The sequence below is a fragment of the Grus americana genome, chromosome 2 (genome assembly GCF_028858705.1).
Source record: "Grus americana isolate bGruAme1 chromosome 2, bGruAme1.mat, whole genome shotgun sequence".
NCBI lineage: Eukaryota > Metazoa > Chordata > Aves > Gruiformes > Gruidae > Grus > Grus americana.
This window is the reverse complement of record NC_072853.1, coordinates 137,250,044-137,275,181: the sequence shown is the minus strand read 5'-3', so window position 1 is coordinate 137,275,181 and position 25,138 is coordinate 137,250,044. Positions and strand designations below refer to the sequence as shown.

Sequence of the window (25,138 nt, the reverse complement as noted above, 5' to 3'; positions counted from 1 at the left end):
AGCAGCTATATACATTTAGAGTAGAATAAGTATAGAAACAAAACCAAATACCTCATTTTGTTAATAAATAATTAATATATTTTGTGGTTTAATAAATTAAAAACTCATTAACTCTTACCATGGCTTATGCGATGAAAGCAGTAGTATGCAAAGTCCACTCCCAGGAGTGTCAAATACCATGTCCATGGCGAGTCCCAGGGCAGTTCAAAGAGTCTGTAGTTATTCCATACGTAGATATAACTAATTAAGTCAATACTTCTGAATAAAACACTGAAAGAGATATCAAAAGAGTTTTATCAATAATTTTGTCAACTATGTATTTACCATTTATCAGATGGGAGTCTTTTGGTAACACATAAAACCAACCTCCAAGTTGTGCAACCTCCATCGAGTAATACTACTATTGACTTCAGTGGAACCTTTGCTTAAGGTCTGCGAGGTTTTTTGAAGCCAACCCTCACCCACACACCACCCATGTTGTGGCATTAGAGATGCTCAAAGGCTGAAGCGTTCCTGTGCTCTGCAGTTACTATAGTGTTCCTGTTCTCCCAATTCTGGAAGAAACCCATCCTTGCTAACTCACAAGTCAGAAGTGACTGAAGTATAGCAGCAATTATGCTCAAACGCTAATATATGACATGAAAATACCTTGGCTATTTCCATTGTAAAGAAGGGCACAGAAGATGACAGGACTTTTGGGAGCAGTGAGATATTCAATCTGCTCAGCATATCACTTAACCTCACTTGAAAAGACGATAAATGCAGCAGGAGGAGACAAAGCCCAGTGCCTTTGAAAAGAAGTGAAAGGGCAATTGCTGGAGAAAAAAATGGCAGAACTGCCAGGAAGGTGGGGGGGCGGGAATCATTAATTTGCAAAGGCAGGAAAGCCACCAGACAGCAGCTTTTCTTGCTGCCAAGTTCCTGGACTACAGGGAGTGAGCAGCTACTCCTGACCTAATGCAGGTCAGCACTGAGACCAGGAGAAGGAGAAAGAAAGCAGCTCTGGGATGGACAGGCCAGATCCAGCAGTAACTCTCCACAGCTGTTCAGGTTAATACAAATTTGGCTTGCCAGAGTCACACCCTTCCCTCAGTGCCCCACCACCTCCCACCTCATTTCACTCATTCGGAGGCAGAGCTATCTCCAGACAAATTGGTTTTGCCAGATGAGTTTTTGGATGGATTGGGAAGCGCTAACCCCAGCATGAGAGAGATGAGAAGCGGTGGGCACTGGGGTGGCCCAGGTGATAATTGACTTGGGTAACTGTGAAATGGTGCCTCAGCTGCAGATTGATGTATATTTGAACTGGCATTTTTGTAGAAGAGAGCACTCCACAGCACGATTTGCAGCAGCTTCCGCATACCCCCTCCTGCTACCCTCCTTTGCTGTGTTGCTGAAAATGTTTGTGGGACTGTGGCAAACTGAACTGAAAAGCAGCAAGCAGGAGAAAAGTAGGGAAAGATATCCTTTTTTGTATATTAATGGATTAAATGCACCTCAGTTGAGGGCCTAAGAGTCAGAAATAAGATTATTGTTAGCACCATCATCTATACACAGAAAAAACTGATCTAGTTCTCAGAAATTTTTGCTGCTGGTTTTTTGGGGGGTTTTTTTGGGGGGTGGGCAGAGGAATTATCAGCAGAACAACACCTTTGTGCAAAGTTGTACAAGATTTTAGAAGTCTACAAATCATATTCATGGTTGAAGGAAGACTGAGGGATTTAAATTCAGGGAACTTCAAATCGAGATTGCAAATAGCATACCTGCAAGACACTACTTGAATAGAGGTGGTAACAAAATGCATGTAGGTGTCACAGCCTTGCAAAACCTCAGCTGAAAGACTGTCACAGACCAACATCTCTCTTGCAATTCAGTCTTATCTGGAACTTCACCTTACATTGAAACCAGCTAAAAGAGTCCCCATGCATCTCTCTGTCCATGTCTGCTCATTTTTATCTCTGTGTTGCTTCTCAACAATAATTCTTCCCAAACCCTACCTTTTTTTAAAAAAAAAAAACAACACTTTTTTTTCAGTTAGATTATTTTTTATATAGTTTACAGCATGGCCACAAAAAATACTTGAATCTTCAAAATTGAAAAAGGACATATTATACTCCTTCTCCTCTAAAGCCTTGTTTCACACACCTGGAAAACATCTCCAAAAACAGTCTGGCCATGCCCTGTCCTTTCGGGTAGCTGCACTGAAACACGAGAGAACCTCAGCAAACATGGGCGTTTCAGTTTGCAAACCATCCCCCATGCTACAACTGAACTTTGCAGTCACCTCCATATTTTTGCAGATACATCCACTCAGAGCTTTTCTACTTCTGACATTAGCACCTCTTCACATAACGGTGTTTTGTATAAGGCTAGAAGAAAACAGCTTAAGCTTCTGTGCTGCTAGCTTCTCTATTAATGAGGAATCAAGCTGAAACTCCCAAGCTCCCAATAGTAGCCTGCAAGCAGAACAGTATCACATCCACCATTTTATCCTGAGAAGCTGAAGCATTACAAGGAGTTCTTGCTCGGGAAGAGGAGAACTAATATCTTTTCCACAGCCAGCTGCCACATCTTACCTGCAACTCATTCCTACCTTTACTGCAATCATCCCAGTTTTATGTCTTGGACAAAACCAAAACACAACAAAACCCATGAAGTTTCATTTCAGCAGCTGGCAAATGAAGAATTTCTCTTGACTAGCAATGACAGGTGTATCTACAAGTTCAAAAACAACTTAGCTATGCCCAGAAGTTGGACCATACACACCTGGAACATGTTTAATTTTCATAAGAGCTGTGTTCTATAAATATTTTTAAAGAAGATTATATGTGTCCAACCAGATTTTTGCAATTCATCTCATGAAGCATCTGTAAAGTTCAGTATAAATTCTCAATCCCTTTCACAACAGGTCAGAAGGGAGCTGATATTATTCAAACACACAGAAATGGGCATTTCTTAACATCTTTTCAATGACCAGGAAATTTAAAACACCTCTTGCAACATAGAGTATCAGTTATTATTAGGTACTGTTTTCTTACTTTATTCTTTTGCTTTTATTAACATAGAATGCTTTTGCAGTACATCCAAAGATCTGTGAACTGGTACATTTCCTCCATTTTTGATCAGCTTTCAGTATTTCACCCTTGAGTCTTTTTTTTTTTCCCCCACAGGCTGAGGCCAAGGTGTAAAACTTGAGCTAACCCTGCAACACATTTTTTATATATGTAATTTGCTGTACAAGTCAGAATTTGCTTATTCTTTCCTTCATGCTTGAATCACAACTCTACAGCACATAAGACTAGCTGATTACTGTAATTAATTTAGAGTAATCCATCATATCGCTATGCAATGCTGGAGAAAGAAGAGTTGCTTAGCTAAGTATTTTTAAAAAATTTATAGTGTGATAGATAGGAAAGTCCAGAGCTTGCATTCAATTATGATTCTGAAAGTTCACTTGGAGTTTTAAAGGTTTATACTGCTCCTTTTTTTCTCCCTCAAGTTTCATTTTCACTTCTTGAAAATACTGAAGAGAACTTAAGAACACTTTTTCCTCATTTAAATGTTAATTTTTAACCATAAACATGACAGAAGCGGATAGGTAAGACTTTTGTCATCTAGTCAAATCCTCTGCATAAGGAGTAATAAATCCTAGAACAGACTATATAGAAAACCTTATTATATACATTGCATAGATTTATCTTCTTGGATTTTGAATATTTCTGCTGAAAATTTTCTTATGTGCAAAGTATGCACTTAGGCAACTGTTTTGACTTGAGTGTTCTTGTCTCCTTGTTTCTAAAGTTCATACATACTTTACTCAAAGGTGATAATATTTGTTTTAATAAACCATTTCCCCTCTTCTCTTTCCACTGGGTCAGATTATCCCTACCTTTAATTAAAAAAGTCCAAGAAGGAAATTCTGGGAGATGAACTCTCCATGTGGGCATGAAGATCTACTTTTGGTAGATCCCCATGGGATAATGAAGGAGGGAAAAGGCAGAGGAAATTCCATTGGAAGAAAAGGCAGCTGCCTCTTTTCAAAGAATACACAGTCCCGTTTCGCTTCCTCCAACTCACAGATTAGCCTCAGAGCCTGAAACTAAAGTTTTAGGAAACCTCTTCCATGGTGCTCAGGACAGTCACCAAAAGGGAAAAGGGGTCAGAGACAGTAGCTGTTGTCTCTCTTCTGAGCATGGAGCAAGATCCGTGTATCAAAAGCGAAGACCCCAAGGAAACTGCTTCAGTTCTCTCCACTATTGCAGCCACCACCTCGCATCACACTGGGAACCAACCTGGGGCCTCTGAGCTAAAAACACAACCGTACAGCTGGACCTACAAAAGCTCGGCTCTCAAGGGCTTTAACAGACTTGCATCCTTGGAGGTCAGGCACAGAGGGAAACATGTTAAGACACCCTGGTCACAGGGTTATATTATCATTAAAAATAGTGAGTTATTACTACTACAGTTTCCCTGGGTTAAATAAATTCAGTTTTCCTAGCCTGATTCAAACTACATGAATGTAAAGTTTCAAAATGTTGAACAAAGGCAGTTTCTCCTCAATAATTTGAAATTATTCAGACCATATATGTAACAGCAGGATACATGAATAATTAAATGCTCTGTAAGCCTTTGTTTTAGAGTGGAAAGCATAAGTATTTCCATTTCCAAAGATACTCGTAGAGCTTTCTTTTCCAGATGAAAAACTGGCTCCAGTCACAATTGAAATAAACATTTTGATAACATGATTTCAGCAAAGAGGAGAAGGGGGGAGGAGGTAGAAGAGCCTTGAGAAAAGGTCCATTTGCAAAACAAAGCAAACCTCCTGCAACTGAAATCCCCTTTTATTTCCTGTACAGGTGCCAGGTCTTGAACAGACACCCAATTTATTACCTTGTCAGCTGACTTATTAGGGTTGACACAAATCGAGCTGAAATATGCCTGACATACTGCAGTCAAGGCTTTTTTCACGCTTTAGCACAAAGCCAAACTTTCCACAAGGTGGAGGAAAAGGGAGAGGGAGCTGTGGGAGTTCTATTCCCTGTTTTCTATCATCAAGATGAATATGATCCTCTCCCATTCTTAATATGCAAAACCAGTCATGAAATAACCCAAGGCTAAAAAATAATTCACCAAAATGATACAGCTGGGAAATGATTATCAGGCTCTGGAAAGCCCTTGATTACAGGAAATAGCACCTACATTTTGAGAAAATGTTCCCACCAGGCACAAAAGCTGAATCAAAGCCTCTCCTCTTCCTCAGTGTGGCTTTCTTCTCTAGCATTTTAGCCTAAGTAATGCAAATCCTCAGTTTTCCTCACGGAGAAAAAAAAAGCTACCAAATGCAAAATGAAGGAAAATGGAGGTGAGTTTGGTATCCCTGCTAGCTGTATTGTACGCAGCATTGCATAATGTTTTGTCTAACACAGCTGATCCAAACCTATTCCTGTTGCACTTCATTTTTTATCCTCTAATTTAAGACACTAATATTAATTTACAGTAGTGGGTGGAATAAAACATGAAACAACAGGCTTTGTAGAAAAAGAACAAAAGTCAGCATTAAGCTTTTTTATTATTAAATCCAAGTCCTTCCTATATAATACAAGTCACTTGTTTATCTTTGCTCTTTCATACATAAATAAGCAATCAATTAAAGATCCAGCATGACTTAAATATTTTCATGAGAAGGTCCACTGCCTTTAGTGATATAATCCATATTAGTAACATTTTGCCCTAAGTTTATGCAAGGTCTTCTAGTAAATTTTATTATGTGTGATCTTTAAAAGATTAGAAATCCTAGTTTAAAAACTTCACTACAGCTGAGCTTCTGGCATTGTAGTTTACTCTTCTTCCTTTATGAGAATGGAAGTTATATTAATTTAGACTTATTTATACCTGCCCAGCACACTAGGCAGTAAATTCTGTTCCAGTAAATTCAGGACACACAATATTGGGAGATTCTAGAACATCAGCTTCAGTGAGGCAACAGACCTGACTTTTCAATATTTGTATAAATATCACCATATAAGTGTACTCCAAATGTTTACTTAGTACCTTTTTCCAATAGAGGATCTGATTTTGATCTCTCCTACTTGGTTGTTCCACTGAAGTCAGCAAATTTGCATTACAGTTTAAGTTAGATTAGAAACAAGCCTATAATATTCTCAAAGGTCACAAACAGAAGTAATAAGGAAAGAGAGAGGGGTATTCAACTCAGATTAGTTCTTCTGAATTTATCTAGAGTAAAGGAACCAGTAACAGATGACTATAAAAATATAGTGAAATAACTTTGGTGAAACAACATAGCACATCAAATGATGAAATAAGGAAAAATATTGACATGAGAATTTCTATTCAACTGCTTTGGTCATACTTCTGAACTTTTGAAATGATAGTTTGTTTTTGTCCATGATATACAGAGTGGTGAAAGTCTATTCTTTTCAGATCTGAAACACTGATTTCCAGAATCATTAAGAGACATTTTTCCCCAATTTCCATAACTTCTAGGTGTTGACCCAGGAAACTAGGTTGGCCAGCTCTAAAAATGCTGCCCCTGTGCTCCATCTAGTGGAATCCTGATTTAAGCTTAATGCATCTTTTACCAGAGAAGTGCTTCAGTCAGAAGGGTACTCTACACAGAAGCAGTTCCTCAGAGTTTTTTCAAAATGTGTGCAAACTGACACAATTTATCTTAAAGAAAAATACAGAAACATGGAGTAAAAATCTACACAACATTTAATGGGTTTGAGAAACTGGTATATTTTGTGAGCTACAGAGACTACTGAACTTAATAACATACTTCCAATAAGGGTAAACCCAGTTCACAGTCTGCGTTTTCACAGAAGAGCACAAGAATACCTGAGAACAAACACTGAGAGCTTGTCTTTGGTTCTAAAGACATGGCAGGTGCAAAGCTGGTCTCTGAGATTCAGGAACAGGCAATCACCGAGCCATGTACTGGCCCCACTGTATAGAAAAAGGTCATGATGCAATACTAAGGATGTAGACAAATACGCATTCTGCAGACAGCTGTGTCTGTGTAAGAGGTTACAGCCTAAAAGAGTAACTGGCTCCCTGACAGGCTTGTGTGAAATACAGCAACCTCCAGAACATTATGGTAGGTAGGGACTACCAGTTGTTTCAGTCAATTAGTTTGAGAACATCCTGACTCTCCCAAGTCTCTCTTCCAAATCCTTCTTTTCAATGTTTAGTAGCTTATATGTCATTTCTTTTGGAACACCAGTGTTTTAAGCTCAGTTTTCCTTAGTCATCATCAAAAAAGTAGCACTCCATGCACACCAGGCTGTCTGGAGCTGCTCATTGGTACTCCCGTGCTCTGCTAGCAGCTCTGCCCCCATGGGTGCTCTCCAGCCTGCTTCAAAGAAAATGAACCAGGTTAGAAAAAAAAAAAATCTACAGTTTACACCACCAAAGATAATGCTGCTGATATGCCTGGGAAGGACTCACTAAGAGAAGTGAGGACAGTAACAGGAGACTGGGGAGGTGGTGATGAGCACCTGATGGCAAGCAGGAAGCACTAGCATCTTTACTGGGCACAGCTGGATTTGGACTTGCCCAAGGCCACAGCATAATTTACACAAAATTTATAAAACTGTGTTAAACTGATGCAGTGAGAAGATAGTAATGGATAGTGTGGATTAATTATCCTAATATTTACTGATTTAGTTCCACTCAATTAATTGATGACAAACCAGATTAAAAAAAAACTAATTAGACCAAACAAAGATTGCTCATGTAGGCAGTCACTGCCAGGAGCTTAACTGCACTGATTTAGAAAACCCCCTTCCAGAGTCAGATTTGCTTCCTGAAAATGTTACTGGCTCCTACTGCACAGCACTACCCCCTTACTGAAACCGTTTATCCTACTCTGACTGCTTTACCTACGGAAGATTAGTGAGTTATTTCAAAACCTGGTCTTCTGACAGAGCTGTGAGTGCTGTGACCTTTGGCAAAATGTGGGAGCAATTAGCGGTGTATACAGGACAGTGGAGCCAGGAGGGTGCTCCTATGAAGTCTATAACTACGCAGTGCTTCTTGGAGAGTGGGAGAAATGGAGACATGAGTAGATTCTGTGTCTTCAGGCTCATTACCTATTAAAATCCTATTTTTTTGAAACCTCTACTGACAGATAGTGCCTTAAATTGCTATAGGTAGCTGCTGCAGGCATGGTCGTGACTACAGGTTCAGCAGAGTCTAAGCCCTTGGCTGCCACATTGCCACCCACTTGCCTGTCTCTGCCTCAAGCAAATACCTTTTTGTTCCCATAGTGAACTGAAATACCTCTGTACAGGATCAGATGAGCACCTGAACCAACACAAGAGAAAGGGAGGACTACATAAATGAGTACAGGAAGGACAGAAGTGCAGTAGCCAGAAGTTAGGTTGGTTTAGGGGCATGGCATGGCACAGCAGCTTCACTTGCCATTTAACCAGGTTAAGTGATTACCTTTCCAGTTTAGCCCCATCTGCTCATCACTGCCCTAAGTGTGGTGGTTCCCAGCCCTCAGACCTGCCAGCATAATTGCATGCATAGCTGCTCCCTGACCTGGCTCTGTCAAAATGAATGCAGCTGAGCTTAAACACCTCTTTTATAGTTCTTGGGGGGCTTTTGTTTCTGCTTTTAGCTGGATCACTTTGTCAGGACCAGGTTAGGGAGCAATTAAATGTGCAGTTATGTTGGCAGATCTGAGGGGCAGCTGGATCAGAAGCAACACATCTGACCATGCTCTAAATAAACATCTGTCCAAAGCCTTAGTCAAACAGATGTGGAGAAAAAAATGTACCTAATAAGTCTTGAAGTGAAAATATAATTTACAAGAAACTTCATGTATCAAATTTTCTTTTAAGAGATGCAATCACTGAATTATGAGATTATAATTTTCTACAGTCATACATGAAATATCCAGTAGATACTTCAGGAAACCAGGATATACTTTTAATGGATAAACCCACACAGGCAAGTATTTTGTGTTCTGTCAGGACACTGCCAGCTCCACAGGGTTGTGAACTGCTTGCACTAACTTGAACCACGTCCATTCTATCAGGTCTGCATATTGCTACCATTGAGAATTGAAAACTTCTAGTTTCAAACTGCAATTTTACATATGTTTTAAAGCAGATAACTCAGCAATGCTACAAAAGAAATAAGTATTCCTTATCCTGAAACCCTAACGGCTTTTTTCTAAGCCCGTTTCTTGTTCTGGTACATGTAAGAATTGATATAGGTTAATATGATGGGGGGGTGCTGAATCTGCTCTGGGGCCACTTCACCACAGGGTAACACAAATGCTGATGATGGCAAAAGGGGAGAGAAGGTGCAGAGGCAGGAATGAGCAACCAGAAGTACAAGTCAGTCAAACGTGCTTCATTGAGCAGCAGTGCTGGGCTAAACTGTACGTGAAGCTGCCTCTTCAATCTAACTTCTGGAAAAAGATTATTTAAAATCCAGATGACGTACAAAACTGCAAACCACGCTGGTTTGCAGGAGAAACAGGATTTATACTCTTCATTCAATTATTGCTCTTCTGCAGATTATCTTAAGATGCATAAAGGCATGAAGTAATCAAAAAGCATTTCCTTATTCCTTTCTGACGTTCAACAACACTTCAGAGAAATTTCATCCCCTCTGTTTCAAAAACCAAAGTAAATAATGTATAAAAATTTTAATATTCTCTTTAGAAATGGAGAAGTTCATTGCAGACTTGACTGATAAAACTCTGTGTTAGACATACATATATATATACACACACTCACACACTGCATGACTGTGTTGCAGAGTTGAACACTAAAAATTGGCAATTGAGCGTGACCATAAAGAACGTAGACTTTCCCAACTAGTACCTACCTCAGTTATCCCCCAAACACTTTTTGATTTGATTTATGTTCTGCTGCTTTAAAAGAAGAAATGGGCCAATATGAAATAATGCAGATACTTGTATAGTGGATATTTATATCCAAAATAAACTTTCTCTTGGGAGAATATTTTTAAAGCAGCATTTCAAGTCTCCTGGCAATGGTTAGTTAGAAAAGTTATTTATTTATTTAGAATAAGAGTTCTCAGAAATTTTTTAACCACCAACATTTAGGATGCTGGGACTAAGCTTAGCAATTCAAGTTTCTCCCTTTCCTCCAAATTACTTTTCATTGCATATAACATTTAGTATTCATACATGCAGAGGAATGCATAGTATGCATTAAGGCAGAGAAAATTATATTTAAGAAATGTATGGGCTATTTTACAAGAGACGATATGTATGCATAAAGCAATTCGACTTACTACATGCTGTTGAGTCTAATCAGCCTAAAAACAAAACACATTGCCTTGTCCGATTAGACTTTTCATCTTGCACCTAAATTTTTCATATTTGGCATACTAATATCAACAATTTATGATTTGCATTTTCTCCAACAATGAAGTAAGAAACACTGAATAAATACTGTTTTCCCTCAAGGTATGTAATACTTCTGTTATACAGACTGTGAAATGGAAAAACATGCACAGAGGCTGAATATGGTCTGTGACTCCTAATTTTTTCATTAAATGTAAAGACCTCTTTGCAATGATGCATCTGAAGCTTCATTCTAACTAATAGACTGAAGCCCACCATTTTAGATTCAACCACAGATTTTTTAAGGAAGTGGCAAACCATTGCTGCTAGTTGAGAAAATGAAAATTAGTCCCTGGGAGAGGATACAATCAATGGTGTGTTAATCTAACCTTCAGCTGTTAATGATTTGCACTACTATTTCCCCTGATGCTGTGGGTTCTGCTGAAATATTGTTTTAGCAGTTTCTGTCAGCTTTCCCTACCTTTTTTCTGCCTGAAAGGGAAAGGCTGAAGTGAAAGTCTTAGCAACAGATTTTGCATGTGCCTTTTTTATTTTCTTTTTTTTTTTTTCCTGACCCAGTTCTTTCACACCATGGAAGAGAAGACAGAAGGGTAAACTGTTCTGTTTTCTCAGTTCAAGCCTTTTTAGCCAGTCTATTATTCACAACCTCTTTTACTTACAAAAGAGGTGTCACGCTAGGCAGTCACCATTATAATTCTGATATTGACATGCGATTAAATAATTTCAAAAGTCTGTATTTTTCCTGCTTCTTTCACATTCAGCCAGAAAGTTAAAAAGCTTTGCAGAATTCTTTTTTGGAAAGAACTGCTGAGGAGGGTCTTATATTTCCAGCCATGAGAGCTGCACAAGTGACCTGGAAGAGACTGCTTGTGTTGGTGTAGCAATGAATAAGTGTACCAATACTGCAGATTTGCCTGATCCTGTGAAGTTTGTTTCCTTTAGGATCATTTGATTCACTCGGTTGTAACAACCTTGCAAAATAATTCTTAACCGAAAGAAAACTGCATAGCCCGCAAGCCAAATTCTGCAGCGACGTACTGAGTGCCAAAATAATAAAAGTACTCAGCACCTTGCAAAGCTGCGCTCCACACACGCAATGCTAGTTTTCGTAGCAAGCATTTCTTCAAGGAATAAGTGCATCTGAAGCATTTTAGTATTCTTAAAATGAAGCCAATGAGGCCTCACAAAACTATTCAAACTTACTTTACATGTATCTCAGTCCCCTTGACTAACTTAATCAGTCCTGAATATTTCAGCTTAAAAAAAATAAGTATTTAGCATGTTAAACCTGTGATGTATATGACTGTCTAAAAAATTTGGTTAAGTTGAAGAAGCAACATTTGAACTATTTCAATTTTAGCTGCAGACAAACTAGAGTAAGTCTTTATCAGGTTTGTGTGCTGATGCACAAAAGTCTAAAAATATAATATATATAACATATGTATAACTATAATATATAAAATATAATGAAAGATTGAATGTTTCTTCTTCAAGATCATGCTCACAAATTGTATTAAAAGCAACAAAATGGTTTGAATATAGGTTGTACACTCACTGCAAAAATAGCTTCAGAAAATTCTCAACTAACTTAGACATTACTTTATGTTTTAATATTTCTCATGCTAAAGCTCCTGCCTCTTATTTGCAGATATAGGAGGAGTTTTGTAGGGTGTCTCTACGTAACATTATCTACCAAATTCCATAAAAGGCTTCATCCACGATATTTACTACTGATAACTAAGATAATCCATCACAAATTGTCTTTGTACCTACTTTAAAAGCAAAGACATAGACCTTGTCAAAAATTTTCCTGATTAGAAAGGTTTGGGTTGTTTGGTTTTTGCGTTTTTTTTTAAAATCAAATAAATGTCAAATGTTCAATGGATTACAAAGTGGGTGATTTACACATTTCAGAAAATGGGTGCTACTCGCCAGAAAGGATAGGTTTTTTTGTTGCTGTGCTCTTTTAATGTATTTTATGAATAACCTGGATTGAAAGAGAAGATTTCTAGTAAAATTTCCAATGACAAAAAAACCAGGGATCTCTAAGTAACAAAGACAACATTTCATGGAGTCAAACTATTTCAGGACAAACGAATGTATAATCCATGTATTTCTATGTGGCTAAATATAAGAACATATTGCCTATGAATGAGGAATGTAAGCCACAGAATCTAAAAAAATATTTAAGGATGAAGGATGGCTCAGAGGACCTGGGATATATAAAGGGAGGAACAACAAGTAGAAATAGAGAACAAATGATTTCATTATTTAGCACTGATGTAGTAATTTCTGAAATACAGAGTGCACTTGAGACATCAACACTAAGAAGGCTGAAAAACTGCAGAAGACTCAGAAAAAGGACTGTGGGAATAATTGAAAAACTTGAAAATACACCACATAGTCAAATTCAAATAACAGAAACTTTTCTTCATGTAATGAAGAGATTATATGCAATTCGATGGTAATCTGTAAATTCATACGTGGGGAATAGAAAAGTAATCCCATTCTAACAGAAAAGATGTAATAAAATCTATCATCTGGAAGCTCATATCATGCAAAGGCAGATCTAAAACATGATATTCCTTAGAAGTAATTAGAACTCCTGAAAAACACTTAGAGCAATTTATATAAAAAATTTGCTGGATTCCCTGTTATTGGATATTTAGTAATCCACAGTGGATATTTCTTTAAAACACAACTCTGTTCACTGTGAATTAATTCAGGGAAATCTTATGGCCTTTACATGGGAGAGTAGATTACATGATCCGTTTGCAACAATTCTCTCAGGCATTAAAATCCACTGAAGTCAAACACAAGATTATGACTGAATTCAAAGAACTTTGGATCACATGCATGTTCACAAGTCTACCACTCCGGGTATATGCACACAATTTTATTTTTAAAGGCTAATGAAATTACTGGACATGTTTGGGTTTGATGGTTTTTGGTTTGTTTTCTTCTTTCTGAAGTTTAATGAAAGAAAACTCAGATCTTAGCATACAATCTAACATAGGCAAATCAGCTGAAGTCCCAGAATCAGCAAAAGGTAACAGACAAGATCAAATATAGATGAATATATGGAGCTGGAAAATATCCTGCAAGTGTCATATTTACCCTTATAGATTAAAAAGACATTTACACTCTTTACACAACTTCATTTTAGCAAAGTAAGATCCAGATGCCTTGTTTAATCATTTTGGGTTAGCAATAACAATTTCAACATATAATTCTCTTTTCTTCCTTCTTAGTGATTAAAAACAACCTTAAGCTAACACAACACATATACTTACTCTGGTAGTCGAGACAGGATACCTAAAGAAAGAGAACTTATGCCATCATTGATCCGACCTGACAGCTTACGCTTCTGAACCCAGCTGACAACAAACTCCAGTCCAATAAAAGCAATGAAGAACGGAATACTCTGAAAAAGAGTTTGAAGAAAAGAAGTCACGACATACATAGAATTAGATCCACCTCTCCTAACAGCAGTTCAGTAGCCAGATAATACTTCTCAGGTTCGCTGGCACCTTACTAGCTACTACTGTGATAAAGCTCCACATAGACCTTACAAGTCAGAACCACCAAGGCTACCATTTAATCCACAACACCAGCATAAATCCAGTGCGCTAACCTCCTCCCATATTTTATTTTGCATCTTCTGCACATAAATTGTTAAATGGAATCAAAACAAAACACAAAAGTCTTTCCAAACTCGTATTTCTCATATTCAAGTAAATCAGTGAGACCAGCAACATTTGTGGACTCCTCTAACCACAAGGTAAAATAGAATCTGCTTTCAATTTGATACGTAAGCGGTTTTTTAATGTGTTCAGCCACTGAATTTGGCATCCAACAATATTGTCTGAAAGACATATTAAAGAGTTTCTTTCTATTCGGCATTTGTTGCCATGCTTTTTGCTGCAGATAGTTCTTCTGTATCCATTTTCATCAGAGAACCCAGTAACCATGCAGCCCACTCCAATTTGGGCCATACATGTTCTTTTTTTCAGACCAAGTAGCAGTGATACAATGTTCCCTTTTTCTTTTGGGTTGTACTAACTGTAAAATAATTTTCTGCCTTTATGAAAAGTATATCGACGAGTGAGACTGAAACATTTCTCACTCACAACACCGCTTCAGTCTAGGATTCAATTCACACTGTCCATCTTGCGTCCCAGATCAACTGGCAAGTTGAAAATGCACAACAGCAACCAGTAGGGAAAGGTATGGCTGTAACTAGTGGTAGGACATTGTGACCATACCATGATTCTTCAGTGGTGAAAGACTGTTACAGCTACACTCAAATTTTCATCAGCATAGGCAAGAAAAAAGGATTGAACAACAATAATGAATAGAGCATATGCTTTTTTTACTGACACTGGCCTCCTAACAGTACCTGCACTTTTTGAGTGGAAGAAATGATGAGGTAGTGACAGCATATCAGCCACCACCACCAAAATCTAGAAGGCCTGTGGCAAGGAAACTAGGGAGCAGCTATTTTATTTGCATTGGATCTCTGTACACACAAATGTTACTTCAACTGCCTCCCTCACTCTGTAGAAAACTTTTAGGTGACCTTGGAGACATTCAGACAACTCCTTCTCAGTGGTATTAAGGCATAAAATTTCTACCATGTTTCGCAGGACTAAAGAAATGCAAGACCAGTGAGACCTTCTGCACCATTATGGAGGCATCACACTGGCCAACTTGCCCCATTAGTCTCCTTTTGCTGCCCCCTTCAAGTGACCTGCAAATACATACAGATCCACAGACCGAAACCCTCCAAACCGCACGGCTGTAGAAGAGAGGCTGCTCCTGCCTCTACAACATTTTAATGGAAGAAGCATGTTGCCTCTGCAAATGCCATTGCATTTTGGAGGGTGCTCATTTTTGTTGCCAAATGAGATATGATCCGGGAATTCCTACCAGGCTGGGACACTAAAGAGACTAAGATGGATATAGACCAGATTGCTCAGTCGAAGAAGAATGGGATGATTCAAACCATGCAAGCTGCAAGAGATTTATAGTGTCTAGGAAATGTGAAAGTTCATAAACTTCAGCAGCTCGGGGTTAAGTTACAATAACAGATGAACAGAGATTAATATCAACATGGCACTCTTTAATTTAGAAGCCTCACTTGCTCTTTAACAGCATTTTAGGTATCTAAAAGCCTGTTTGGGATACACACTGATTGATGATACAAAAAACCTTGAAAGCAAAGGAAGACCTGTGGATAAATTCTAAGCAGAACCCAAGAAAATTAAAGAGAAATCTTTGGATATTTGAAATAATAAATAAATAAACAAACTCCACAACTTTCCATCTGAAATCATTGAAACATTGTAGGGAAATATAAATACTCCTTGTTTTGCTACTTAAGACTTACTTAAGTACTTACATTACTTAAGTAATGTAAGATTACATTACTTTTAATGTAATTTTCTTAATTGATATAATTAAAAAACAGATGCCTAACTTATCAAACAAAGGTTGATAATAAGCCAGGTGACCACAGCTGTACATTCCAGCAGAGATAAAAAGGGTATTATTAAGAACAACTAAGAAACACTTGACCACAATATTAGGAGCCAGCTCGCACAGGCTACAGGCAGATTAAAGTTATGGAACAGCAGAAGCTGCACAGCAAGCTGAATGGGCTCAGGGCAGAAAAAGTGGGATGCTTTATTCATGAAATGAAAATAGCAAATAGCAAATATGATGCCTGTATTCTGTGTGGCAATTCATTTTACCTAGCAACCTCTGAAACAGTTAAAATACTTGACTTTATACTAATATGCACTAATATAACTTCTTTCCCATTGACTTCATTAAATATCTTCTTCCCACTGTGAAGCTGTGAGACAGCCAAGCACTTGACAGCACTTTTTGACTCACAAACAGGGAGTGTCATAGCAAGGAGGACAGAGAAACATTCAGACAGTCTTAACCTCCTGCCCATGAAGGAGCTTGCAAAAGGAAAGATTCATGGCATGCTTCTTAGTATCTAAGAAATTACTACCTCTCTCCCACACATCCACATTAAGTTTTGTTCAAAGCAGATCAAAGGGATCAACTATGTCAAGACTAGTATGTATTATTTACGTGACCGTAACACCTAACAGCTATTGTCGTGGAGCAGGATCATAACATGTTAGATGCCATACAAACAGAAGGAAAAGGCATTCCCTGTCCCAAACAGCCTGTGGTCTAAGGGTGAGATGTAAGATAGCAGAAGGATTATTCAAATAATTCAGGAAAAAAAGAGACAGCCAGTGAGACAGACAATAGTCTCACTAGCCTAACCATACATTCCCCACCCCCACCTCTTTTTAAGTTAAGGTGACAATGAAGACATGTAAGGAACCTGTTGAGGATAGGTAGGTCTGCAAAAGTTTAAGGATTTCCCCTACAAACAAAACAGCACAAAGTTAAGAAATAGCCATTGTTGGTATCACAGGTCAGAGACAGAAGCTGGATCCTTTTGATATCTTCTGGCCTATAAATGTTTTACTGTCTCTGTTTCCAGTTTCTTTCTCTTCACCCATCCCAGAAATACTTAACAGAGATTTACTTAATGGAGATTTGCATTAGCTTGTGGTTTACTTGAATAACTGATCCATAACTTGAAACTCTTAGACTGAGTAGGAAGAGTTCCCTTCTAAGTAACCAACTCTTAGAGAATGCAAAGGAATGTTTAAAATCATTTTCCGCTTTATACAGTTGCAAAAAATAATATTCTAAGTTAAAACTCAGCATAAATTCATGGTTTTATTGCAAGTTTTGAAACAGTTTCTGTTTTCCTAAAGTCCCAGAACCTTATAACATAAGAATCTCAACTTTCATGTAAAACTAAATATGAAGGTTCTGTGCCTCATTATTTAGAAGCAAAGCCTAAAATGTGAATTGAGTGTAAATGTGAACTTAATCTTTATGCTCTCAAAAGTGGAAAGTAAATAGAAAAGAAAAATACTGATTATTAAATTTAAAGCTTTAATTTTGGGGCTCTCAGCAGAAGGAACAGTGCGCTCTCTCCCTGAGTCTGACTCATGAAACTCTTTACTGAGCGTAACTGATAATTTCAGAACGTAGTAAGGAGAAGAGTGAAGTTGGTTTTGTTGCTCATGAAAACTATATTTGGCAAGCAAAAAGCAGCACTCCATCTGCCTATCCATAGGTTATGAGAGAATCAAAAAAAAAAAAAGAGTATGCAGGGCATAAAGGATACTTGGGAAAGGACAGGGCAAGCATCAGTATACGCTGCAGGAGTCAGGATGATCTGCTCCAGAGAAAGAAAATTGACTTATACTTTCTCTCCTTTTCCTAGAATTAAGGGAAAAATCAAGGGTTTCAAATTCTACATGACAAAATCTCATGTAAAAATAAATTCTATGATTTCCCAGGCCACTCGCCATCATATCTGAGAAGTTGAGGCAGTCCAGCGAAGTTCCCACCGACCGGAAAAGGGGAAACATAACCTCCATTTTTAAGAAGGGAAAAAGGGAAGGCTCAGGGAACTACAGGCCGGTCAGTCTCACCTCCCTGCCTGGTAAGATCATCGAGCAGATCCTCCTGGAGACTATGCTCAGGCACATGGGAAATAAGGAGGTGACTGGTGACAGCCAACACGGCTTCACTAAGGGCAAATCGTGCCTGACAAATTTGGTGGCCTTTTATGACGGTGTTGCAGCGTCGGTGGAGAAAGGAAGAGCAACAGATATCATCTACCTGGACTTGCGCAAGGCATTTGACACTGTCCCGCACGACATCCTTGTCTCTAAATTGGAGAGACATGGATTTGATGGATGGACCACTCGGTGGATAAGGAATTGGCTGGATGGTCGCACTCAAAGAGTTGTGGTCAACAGCTCAATGTCCAAGTGGAGAATAGTGACAAGTGGCGTTCCTCAGAGGTCGGTACTGGGACCAGCACTGTTCAACATCTTTGCTGGTGACATGGATAGCAGGGTCAAGTGCACCCTCAGCAAGTTTGCCGACGACACCAAGCTGTGTGGTGTGGTCGACACACTGGAGGGAAGGGATGCCATCCACAGGGACCTTGACAGGCTGGAGAGGTGGGCCCATGCAAACTGCATGAAGTTCAACAAAGCCAAGTGCAAGGTCCTATGTGGGTTGGCACAATCCCAAGCACGGCTATAGGCTGGGCAAGGAATGGATTAAAAGCAGCCCCAAGGAGAAGGACTTGGGGGTATTGATTGATGAGAAGCTCAACATGAGCAGGCAGTGTGTGCTTGCAGCCCACAAAGCCAACTGTGTCCTGGGCTGCATCAAAAGTGTGACCAGCAGGTCAAGGGAGGTGATCCTGCCCCTCTACTCCACTCTTGTGAGACCCCACTTGGAGTACTGCGTCCAGCTCTGGGGGCACCCAGGACAAGAAAGACATCAAACTGTTGGAGCGAGTCCAGAGGAGGGCCATGAAGATGATTGGAGGGCTGGAGCACCTCTCCTATGAGGACAGCTGAGAGAGTTGGGATTGTTCAGCCTGGAGAGGAGAAGGCTCTGGGGAGATCTAATTGTGGCCTTCCAGTACCTGAAGGGGCCTACAGGAAAGATGGTGAGGGACTGTTTATCAGGGAGTCTAGTGATAGCACAAGGGGTAATGGCCTTAAGCTGAAGGAGGGTTGATTTAGATTAGATGTTAGAAATTCTTCTCTGTGAGGGTGGTGAGGCACTGGAACAGGTTACCCAGAGAAGTTGTATACCGCATCCCTGGAGGTGTTCAAGGCCAGGTTGGATGGGGCTTTGGGCAACCTGGTCTACTGGAGGGTGTCCCTGTGCCTGCAGCAGTGGGGGTGGAACTAGATGATCTTTGAGGTCCCTTCCAACCCAAACCATTCTATGATTCTATGATTATGGTCCAGAATTTGGACCCCTTTTCCCAGAATTTTGGAGATTAGTTGGAAGGGTGACTTTTCCCTGGATGCTGCTGCAGAGCTTTGCTACTAGTCACTAGTAGCTGATCAGCTCATGTTTTAAACAGGATTTGGGGCCTTCACATACAGCTCTGCCAATATACAGAGCACGATGCAGGGACCAGCAGCTGTCCTGCCCCTAGAAATGGAAGTAATGTAACCACAGTCAGAAAGTACACCACACCAGTTAAGCTAAATTATTCTGTTCTCAAAATCAAAGTTGGTTCACCCACTGCTCTCATTGGTCAGATATAACAGCACAGCTGACTCTACCTCAAAGTAGCTACCCCTACGAAGTGCATATATTTTGTAAATCACCAAAATTGCTCAGTTTTGCAGATCTCTAAAAACATGAATATTTGAGTGAATTAGGAGGTTCTGCCACCTGCCTAGTGTTGGAAGGTGCATATCCCCACAGCTGTAGCCATGTGATCTAATATACTAGAAATACCCTCATCCATTTGATACACATTTTAGATCGCAGAGCCAAGATCTAAGTCCCACTTCTATATAGTGTCTCAGGAAAACAAAAACAAAAAAAAAACTGTTTAGGAGACACTAGTATAATCAGTAGTTTGTTTCACACCCGCATCATCATTACTGTCTTTTAGAGTGAATTATTTGAGCTGAGGCCTTCATTTATTATCAGGTTTACACCAGAAATTGTTTTGTTCTAATAGAATCATAGAATCATTAAGGTTGGAAAAGACCTCTAAGATCATCAAGTCCAACCATCACCCGAACACTACCATGCCTACTAAACCATGTCCCATGTCTACACATCTTTTGAACACCTCCAGGGATGGTGACTCCACCACCTCTCTGGGCAGCCTGTTCCAATGCTTGACCACTTTTTTGGTGAAGAAATTTTTTCCTAATATTCAATCTAATAGAATCCAATATCCAATCTTCATAGAATTAAAGTTGGAAAAGACCTCTAAGATCATCCTGTGTTGGGCTGAGCTCAGACATCCACTTCTGTATTTGTACCAACTCAAGGGGTTACCACTCCAAGCCTCCCTTGACTGTCTCGTCAGGTCACTATTAAATCCAGCCCTGCTGAATCCCATGGATCTCCTGCTCTTGCAATTGTTCCTTAAACAGTCCAAGAGAAACTTCCAGACTAGAAGGTCAAATAAACAGTGACAGGCAGTTGAAGAGGGACTGTAAGTAGGTACCTTCTGCCCACAAACACATGGCCAGAAGAGGAGGTGTGAACACAGCTTAAGCTCAAACCAAAGACACAGAGTTAACATAGTTATACCACTAAAAGACTTCACACACGCACCTAACCAAGCATCAAAAGATCTGTTCTGGCAACAAATGCATTAGGGTGATTCTAGTACAACTAACCCAAGATAGTAATTATAGAAAAGTACAACCATAATGGGAAACGTTTTTTAGTATAGTTTTTTTGTTAGGTATATACTCCCTTACAAACTTATCACAATGGTGCTTTACAACAGCAGAAGACTGTAGGCACTTTTACAATGCAAAGAAGTATTCACAATCCTTCCACAAACTTTTTACAGTAAAAGAAAATCCCAGCGTGGCCAAGGTCTGAGGTGAATATGGCACAGGTCTGCACGGGAGAAGTAAGCCCAGGGATGCTAAGGAATGCCACAGGCAAGGAAGTGAATGATACTCGGTTGGAAATGTGGGAACAGTAAAAGGGACTGAGATAGGCAACAGGTAGAGCTGGAGGGAGAGATCAGCTGAGTAAGCAAAACTGCCAAGCTCTAGACAGTCTTCCTTGATCATGATGCTACAGCTTAGTTGCAAAATGCCTCTGAGGAAAGCAGTCCATCGACCAGACACTGCACACACGGGCTGGGTTTGCAGCAGCTGCCTGCTTGCCCTATCCAAAAGGGCAATGTTTGCTGATAACAGCCATCAGCCAGTGGCTGCTGCACACTGCGATTCCCTGAAAGCTGCTGACAGTGCTGCACTGCTCTGCGCAACACATCACACCCCCACTGCAGCCCAATAGCAGCTGCAAGGTTTATCTGGCAGAGGAGCTACTCAAAGCTAACAGGACCTTCTGTAAAAAGTGTGGATCTTCAGTGAAGCTGGACTGAATTTACTTTGACGAGGGCAAAATACTGTTTATCTGCTGTCTCCATGAAAAGCTCACATCGGTTCCAGGTTCGAGAGAAGCAGAGCACCAAGATATGTGCGATAGGTAGGACAGAAAGGAGCAAAGGTACCTTCATGGAAGTGCATAAGCCGGCAGGGCAGGAGGGGAGGGAGGGATATGCTGCTGCCTGCTGACAAGGGAGTTCTCACCCTGACCTCTGTACTCTTGCCTTGGAGCTTTAGGAGACTACACTGTCCCAACACAAATATTTGTTCTCATTCTCTTAATCTTTACTTTTTATTTTAAATAGAAATTTTTTATTTTTCTTTCTTTGACTGAGCTTATAGCACTCGCCTCAAGGGCACAAAGAGGCCTGACTTTTTGCTTGCTCTAAGAACCATAATAGCCAAACACAGGATCATGTTTTCTGCTTTGCTCCGTTCAGTTTGCTGTCACTATATCCAGCAGCACTGACAATGTGAACAATTTTAGCATCAGCCCTCAGATATCTGGGGTGCTTCGCTGAAACCTTTAACTCCTGGTATCAGGAGAAAGCATCTGACCCTTCATTTAAAATACGTTAAAACAGAGTGCACGCTTACACAGGCAGCTTACAAAGGCAGCTTGCAGACAGAGACCCCAGGAATGAAAGCGGTCAGAGAAAGACAAGGTATTTAATCTTAATCTAGGTGCCCTTTCACAGACATTGTTTCCTTGGGCCGCCTGTGGCTTTTTTTTTAAAAATGCAGGCGGCAGCTGCGCGCAAGGTGGGGCGGAGGGTCCGGCCGAGGATGCTGCCGCAGGGTGGGGGAGAGGAGGGGGCTCTCACCTTCTCCACGTAGTCGGGCACCTCCTCCACCGTGCGGAAGGAGCTCTCGCCGGGCGGCAGCACGTAGAAGAGAGCGCGGAGCTGCTGCCCCGGCGCGGTCGCCCGCGGGCCGCCCGCCTCGCTGCCCATGGCCCCGCCGCTCATGGCTCCGCCGCTGCAGGTGCACTGCCAGCAGGGACGGCCCGCCCGCCCGCCCCGCACCGCGGCGGCGCCTGCTCCCGCTCCCGCTCCCGGGAGCGGCGCAGCGCTCGGACTTTTAACTCGGCCCGACGGGCTGACTTCGGTTCCCCATGGCGCTGGGGAAGCTTGAAGGCTGCTTTTGGAAAAGCCTCTCATTTCTCTTTGAATCGTGCTGCTTTGGACGGTTTGGAGGGTTTTGTGTGTGTGTGTGTGTGTGGTGTCCCCTCACGTGCATGGTCCACTTCTGGGAGTCAAGAGCAGGCCCTTGCACACCTACCCGCTGCATGTCCCATTTCCCTTCTCACCCTCAAAAATCCCTAAACAGCAGAGCTGAAGCTATCCTTTTTCAACTTCAGATGGAATTCTATACATAAAAAAAATATCGTTCAGGTTTTGACTTCTGTGTAAAAAGCAGAATTCTCTAAAATTAAAATGTAAAGGGTTCTGAGAAACAAGCTGAGGTGTGCTTGTTGGCTCCTTTGGTCAGCTGTCTGGGTCAGTCCAGCACTCTTCCCATTAAAAGTTTTTGGTTTTTTTATACTTTCAGAAGGGTTTATGACAGCTCAATTTTGTATAGATCCAATTAACGTGACTATGCTGAAGACAGCCTCTAGAAGCCATCTAAACCACTTTTGTTTACAAAGGAGTGAAAACTAGCGACATACAAAGAAACAGTGAAAACAAATCCGTGCTAGATCCTTGGGGGAAAATGACTTTCAGAAATGGAAATAAAGACAGTCTTTACACATTCAGGCCTTCAATCTGAAGCTCAAGAGCATGCATTTCGCTGTCAAATGTTTGTCAATCACGCTTGATATGTTTGGTGTCCGTACAAATAATAAGCTTTGTGATAAAACAGATTAGCTAGAAATAAAATAAGACAATGTCTCAACAACCCCTTCATCTCAAACTTTCAGTTCCACTTCTTTGCAGAAGAAATGGACTGTAAATCCTGCTGTAAAGGATTTTGCCACACTTTAAATCCTGCCAGTAATTAAGAAAAAATTTCTACTTTGAATCAACCCTTAGTTTTGGAAAGAAGCTATGACAGGTAATTTCAGCTGAAATTTCTGTGTAGAAAAAGAAACATATGTAGAAATTGAATTTAAAACAATTAAGGTAGTGCACATTTGTGATGTTTGTATTAAATATGTTGCCATTTAAAAAACAACTGGGGAGAGTAGATTTAAACAGTATTCTGCAGTTTGAAAAATGTAACAGTACTGTATTTCCAGTGATTCCAGAAAATCACTGGAAATACCAATAAAATTATTTTACTTTAAGCTGAACAAAGCACAAGTATTTTAAAATGCTGTTAAGGGTGAAATAGATTTGGGTGCTCTCAATATGTATAGTTTATACTAATACTATGATGTAAGGAAAAATTAATAAACTTATTAATGTTTTAAAATTACATCCTAGTGTTCTCAACTTCAGTGTTGATTTATGGTAATCTGAGGGTCTTCTAGAACTCTAGTGATTAACTTCTAAAGTCTGAATTAATCTAATTGAAAATTCCAAATTTACGCAAAAGCACACAAATCAACAACATTCTGACTAGATCTTCACTGAAGGCAATGACATATGGTAGAAAATGTTTTCATTTAGATTAGCCTAAGTATTTCTATGGCATTACTCTCACATTCAAGCTCCTTGAACTCACCCTAACCTCAGCCACACCATCCCAGCAGGCCCGAGCCCTTCATTGCTCCGGTGCTGGTGTTCATCTTGATCCACTCTCAGCTCTCAGAGTTAAAATGATTGAAACTTCATCCCACAAAAAATATTATCAGTGAACAGTATCTGGGGACCACTCTGGGGTGAGAAGAATAATTAGCAGGGCAAGGGAGACCATGGCTACACAAGGTAAGATACATTTCGGGTACCATGGAACCACTACCTCATATCGCACCATTCTGGGAAAGAAAAGAATCATCAGGTTTTTGAGACTCTACACTTTCTAAAAAAATATTATTTTGGACCACTGTTTCAGTGTAAATTATCACTGAACTATCACCATACTGAAATTCTTGTTTTCAAAACTAAACGAACTAAAGGAAAATTTGGACTTGATTATGCCTTGCAGGGGAAACAAATGGATTGTGTTTTCCAGCTTCTTGTGTCTGAGGAAAAAATACATGATAGCACTACAATAGCTACACCTCTGATGAGGAAAAGAACAATTTTAAATCCTATCTGGAGCATCTATAAGTTTTAAACAGGCTTCAGTAATCTGGCTGTACAAATGTAGCTGCTGTTGTCTATTTAAACCTTGAAACTAAGCATGCAGTTTCCAATGCTTACTCTTTTCTTTGTTAAGAAAGGAATAGAAAATAAAGCATCCGGGAATGTTGCTTTAGTGGAAGATGTAACTCTCTACCAGACACAGCTCCCTCCATTCAGTGACCTTGCAGATTTTTTTTTTTTTTCAACAGTTGATTTTTTTTTTCCAAAGGGTTAAATGACCTACTTTTTTTTTTATAACAAGAAATGGAAACGTAGCTATTTCCCATCCTATGCTGCCATCAGAAATGCAGAAGGATGTTCTGTCTGGAGACTGGGATTCTGCTGTTGACTAGTAGATCGTTCCAGTAACTAAGGCAACAAAAGCCTCTGTTCTACTTAGAGGAAATTGGGGAGCTGGCCTAGCATGATCTGTAGGTGGATCATATTTTGTTTTCTCTAAAGAACTCCATCCCACCCACTTCATGAACAGAGAACGCCCAGACGCTTCCTGTTTGGGTCTCTCTGAG

The 25,138-nt window shown here is 40.0% G+C and overlaps 1 protein-coding gene across 3 annotated transcripts in view; it reads right to left on the bottom strand.

Annotated features, from left to right (window-relative positions):
* The window catches only part of AGMO (alkylglycerol monooxygenase), a 204,389-nt gene extending 181,997 nt beyond the window's left edge, over positions 1 to 22,392 (bottom strand). Inside the window, exons 1-3 of one of the 3 annotated variants that reach the window (XM_054817175.1) lie at positions 22,206 to 22,392; positions 13,660 to 13,790; positions 119 to 270 (exon numbers count right to left, since the gene is read on the bottom strand). In XM_054817175.1, coding sequence (XP_054673150.1) covers positions 119 to 270; positions 13,660 to 13,790; positions 22,206 to 22,349 — 427 coding nt within the window. In that variant the 5' untranslated portion in view covers positions 22,350 to 22,392. The remainder of the gene's footprint in view (positions 1 to 118; positions 271 to 13,659; positions 13,791 to 22,205) is intronic. The other 2 variants (XM_054817174.1, XM_054817176.1) reach the window with 2 other exon arrangements.
* Between the last annotated feature and the right edge of the window lie 2,746 nt (positions 22,393 to 25,138).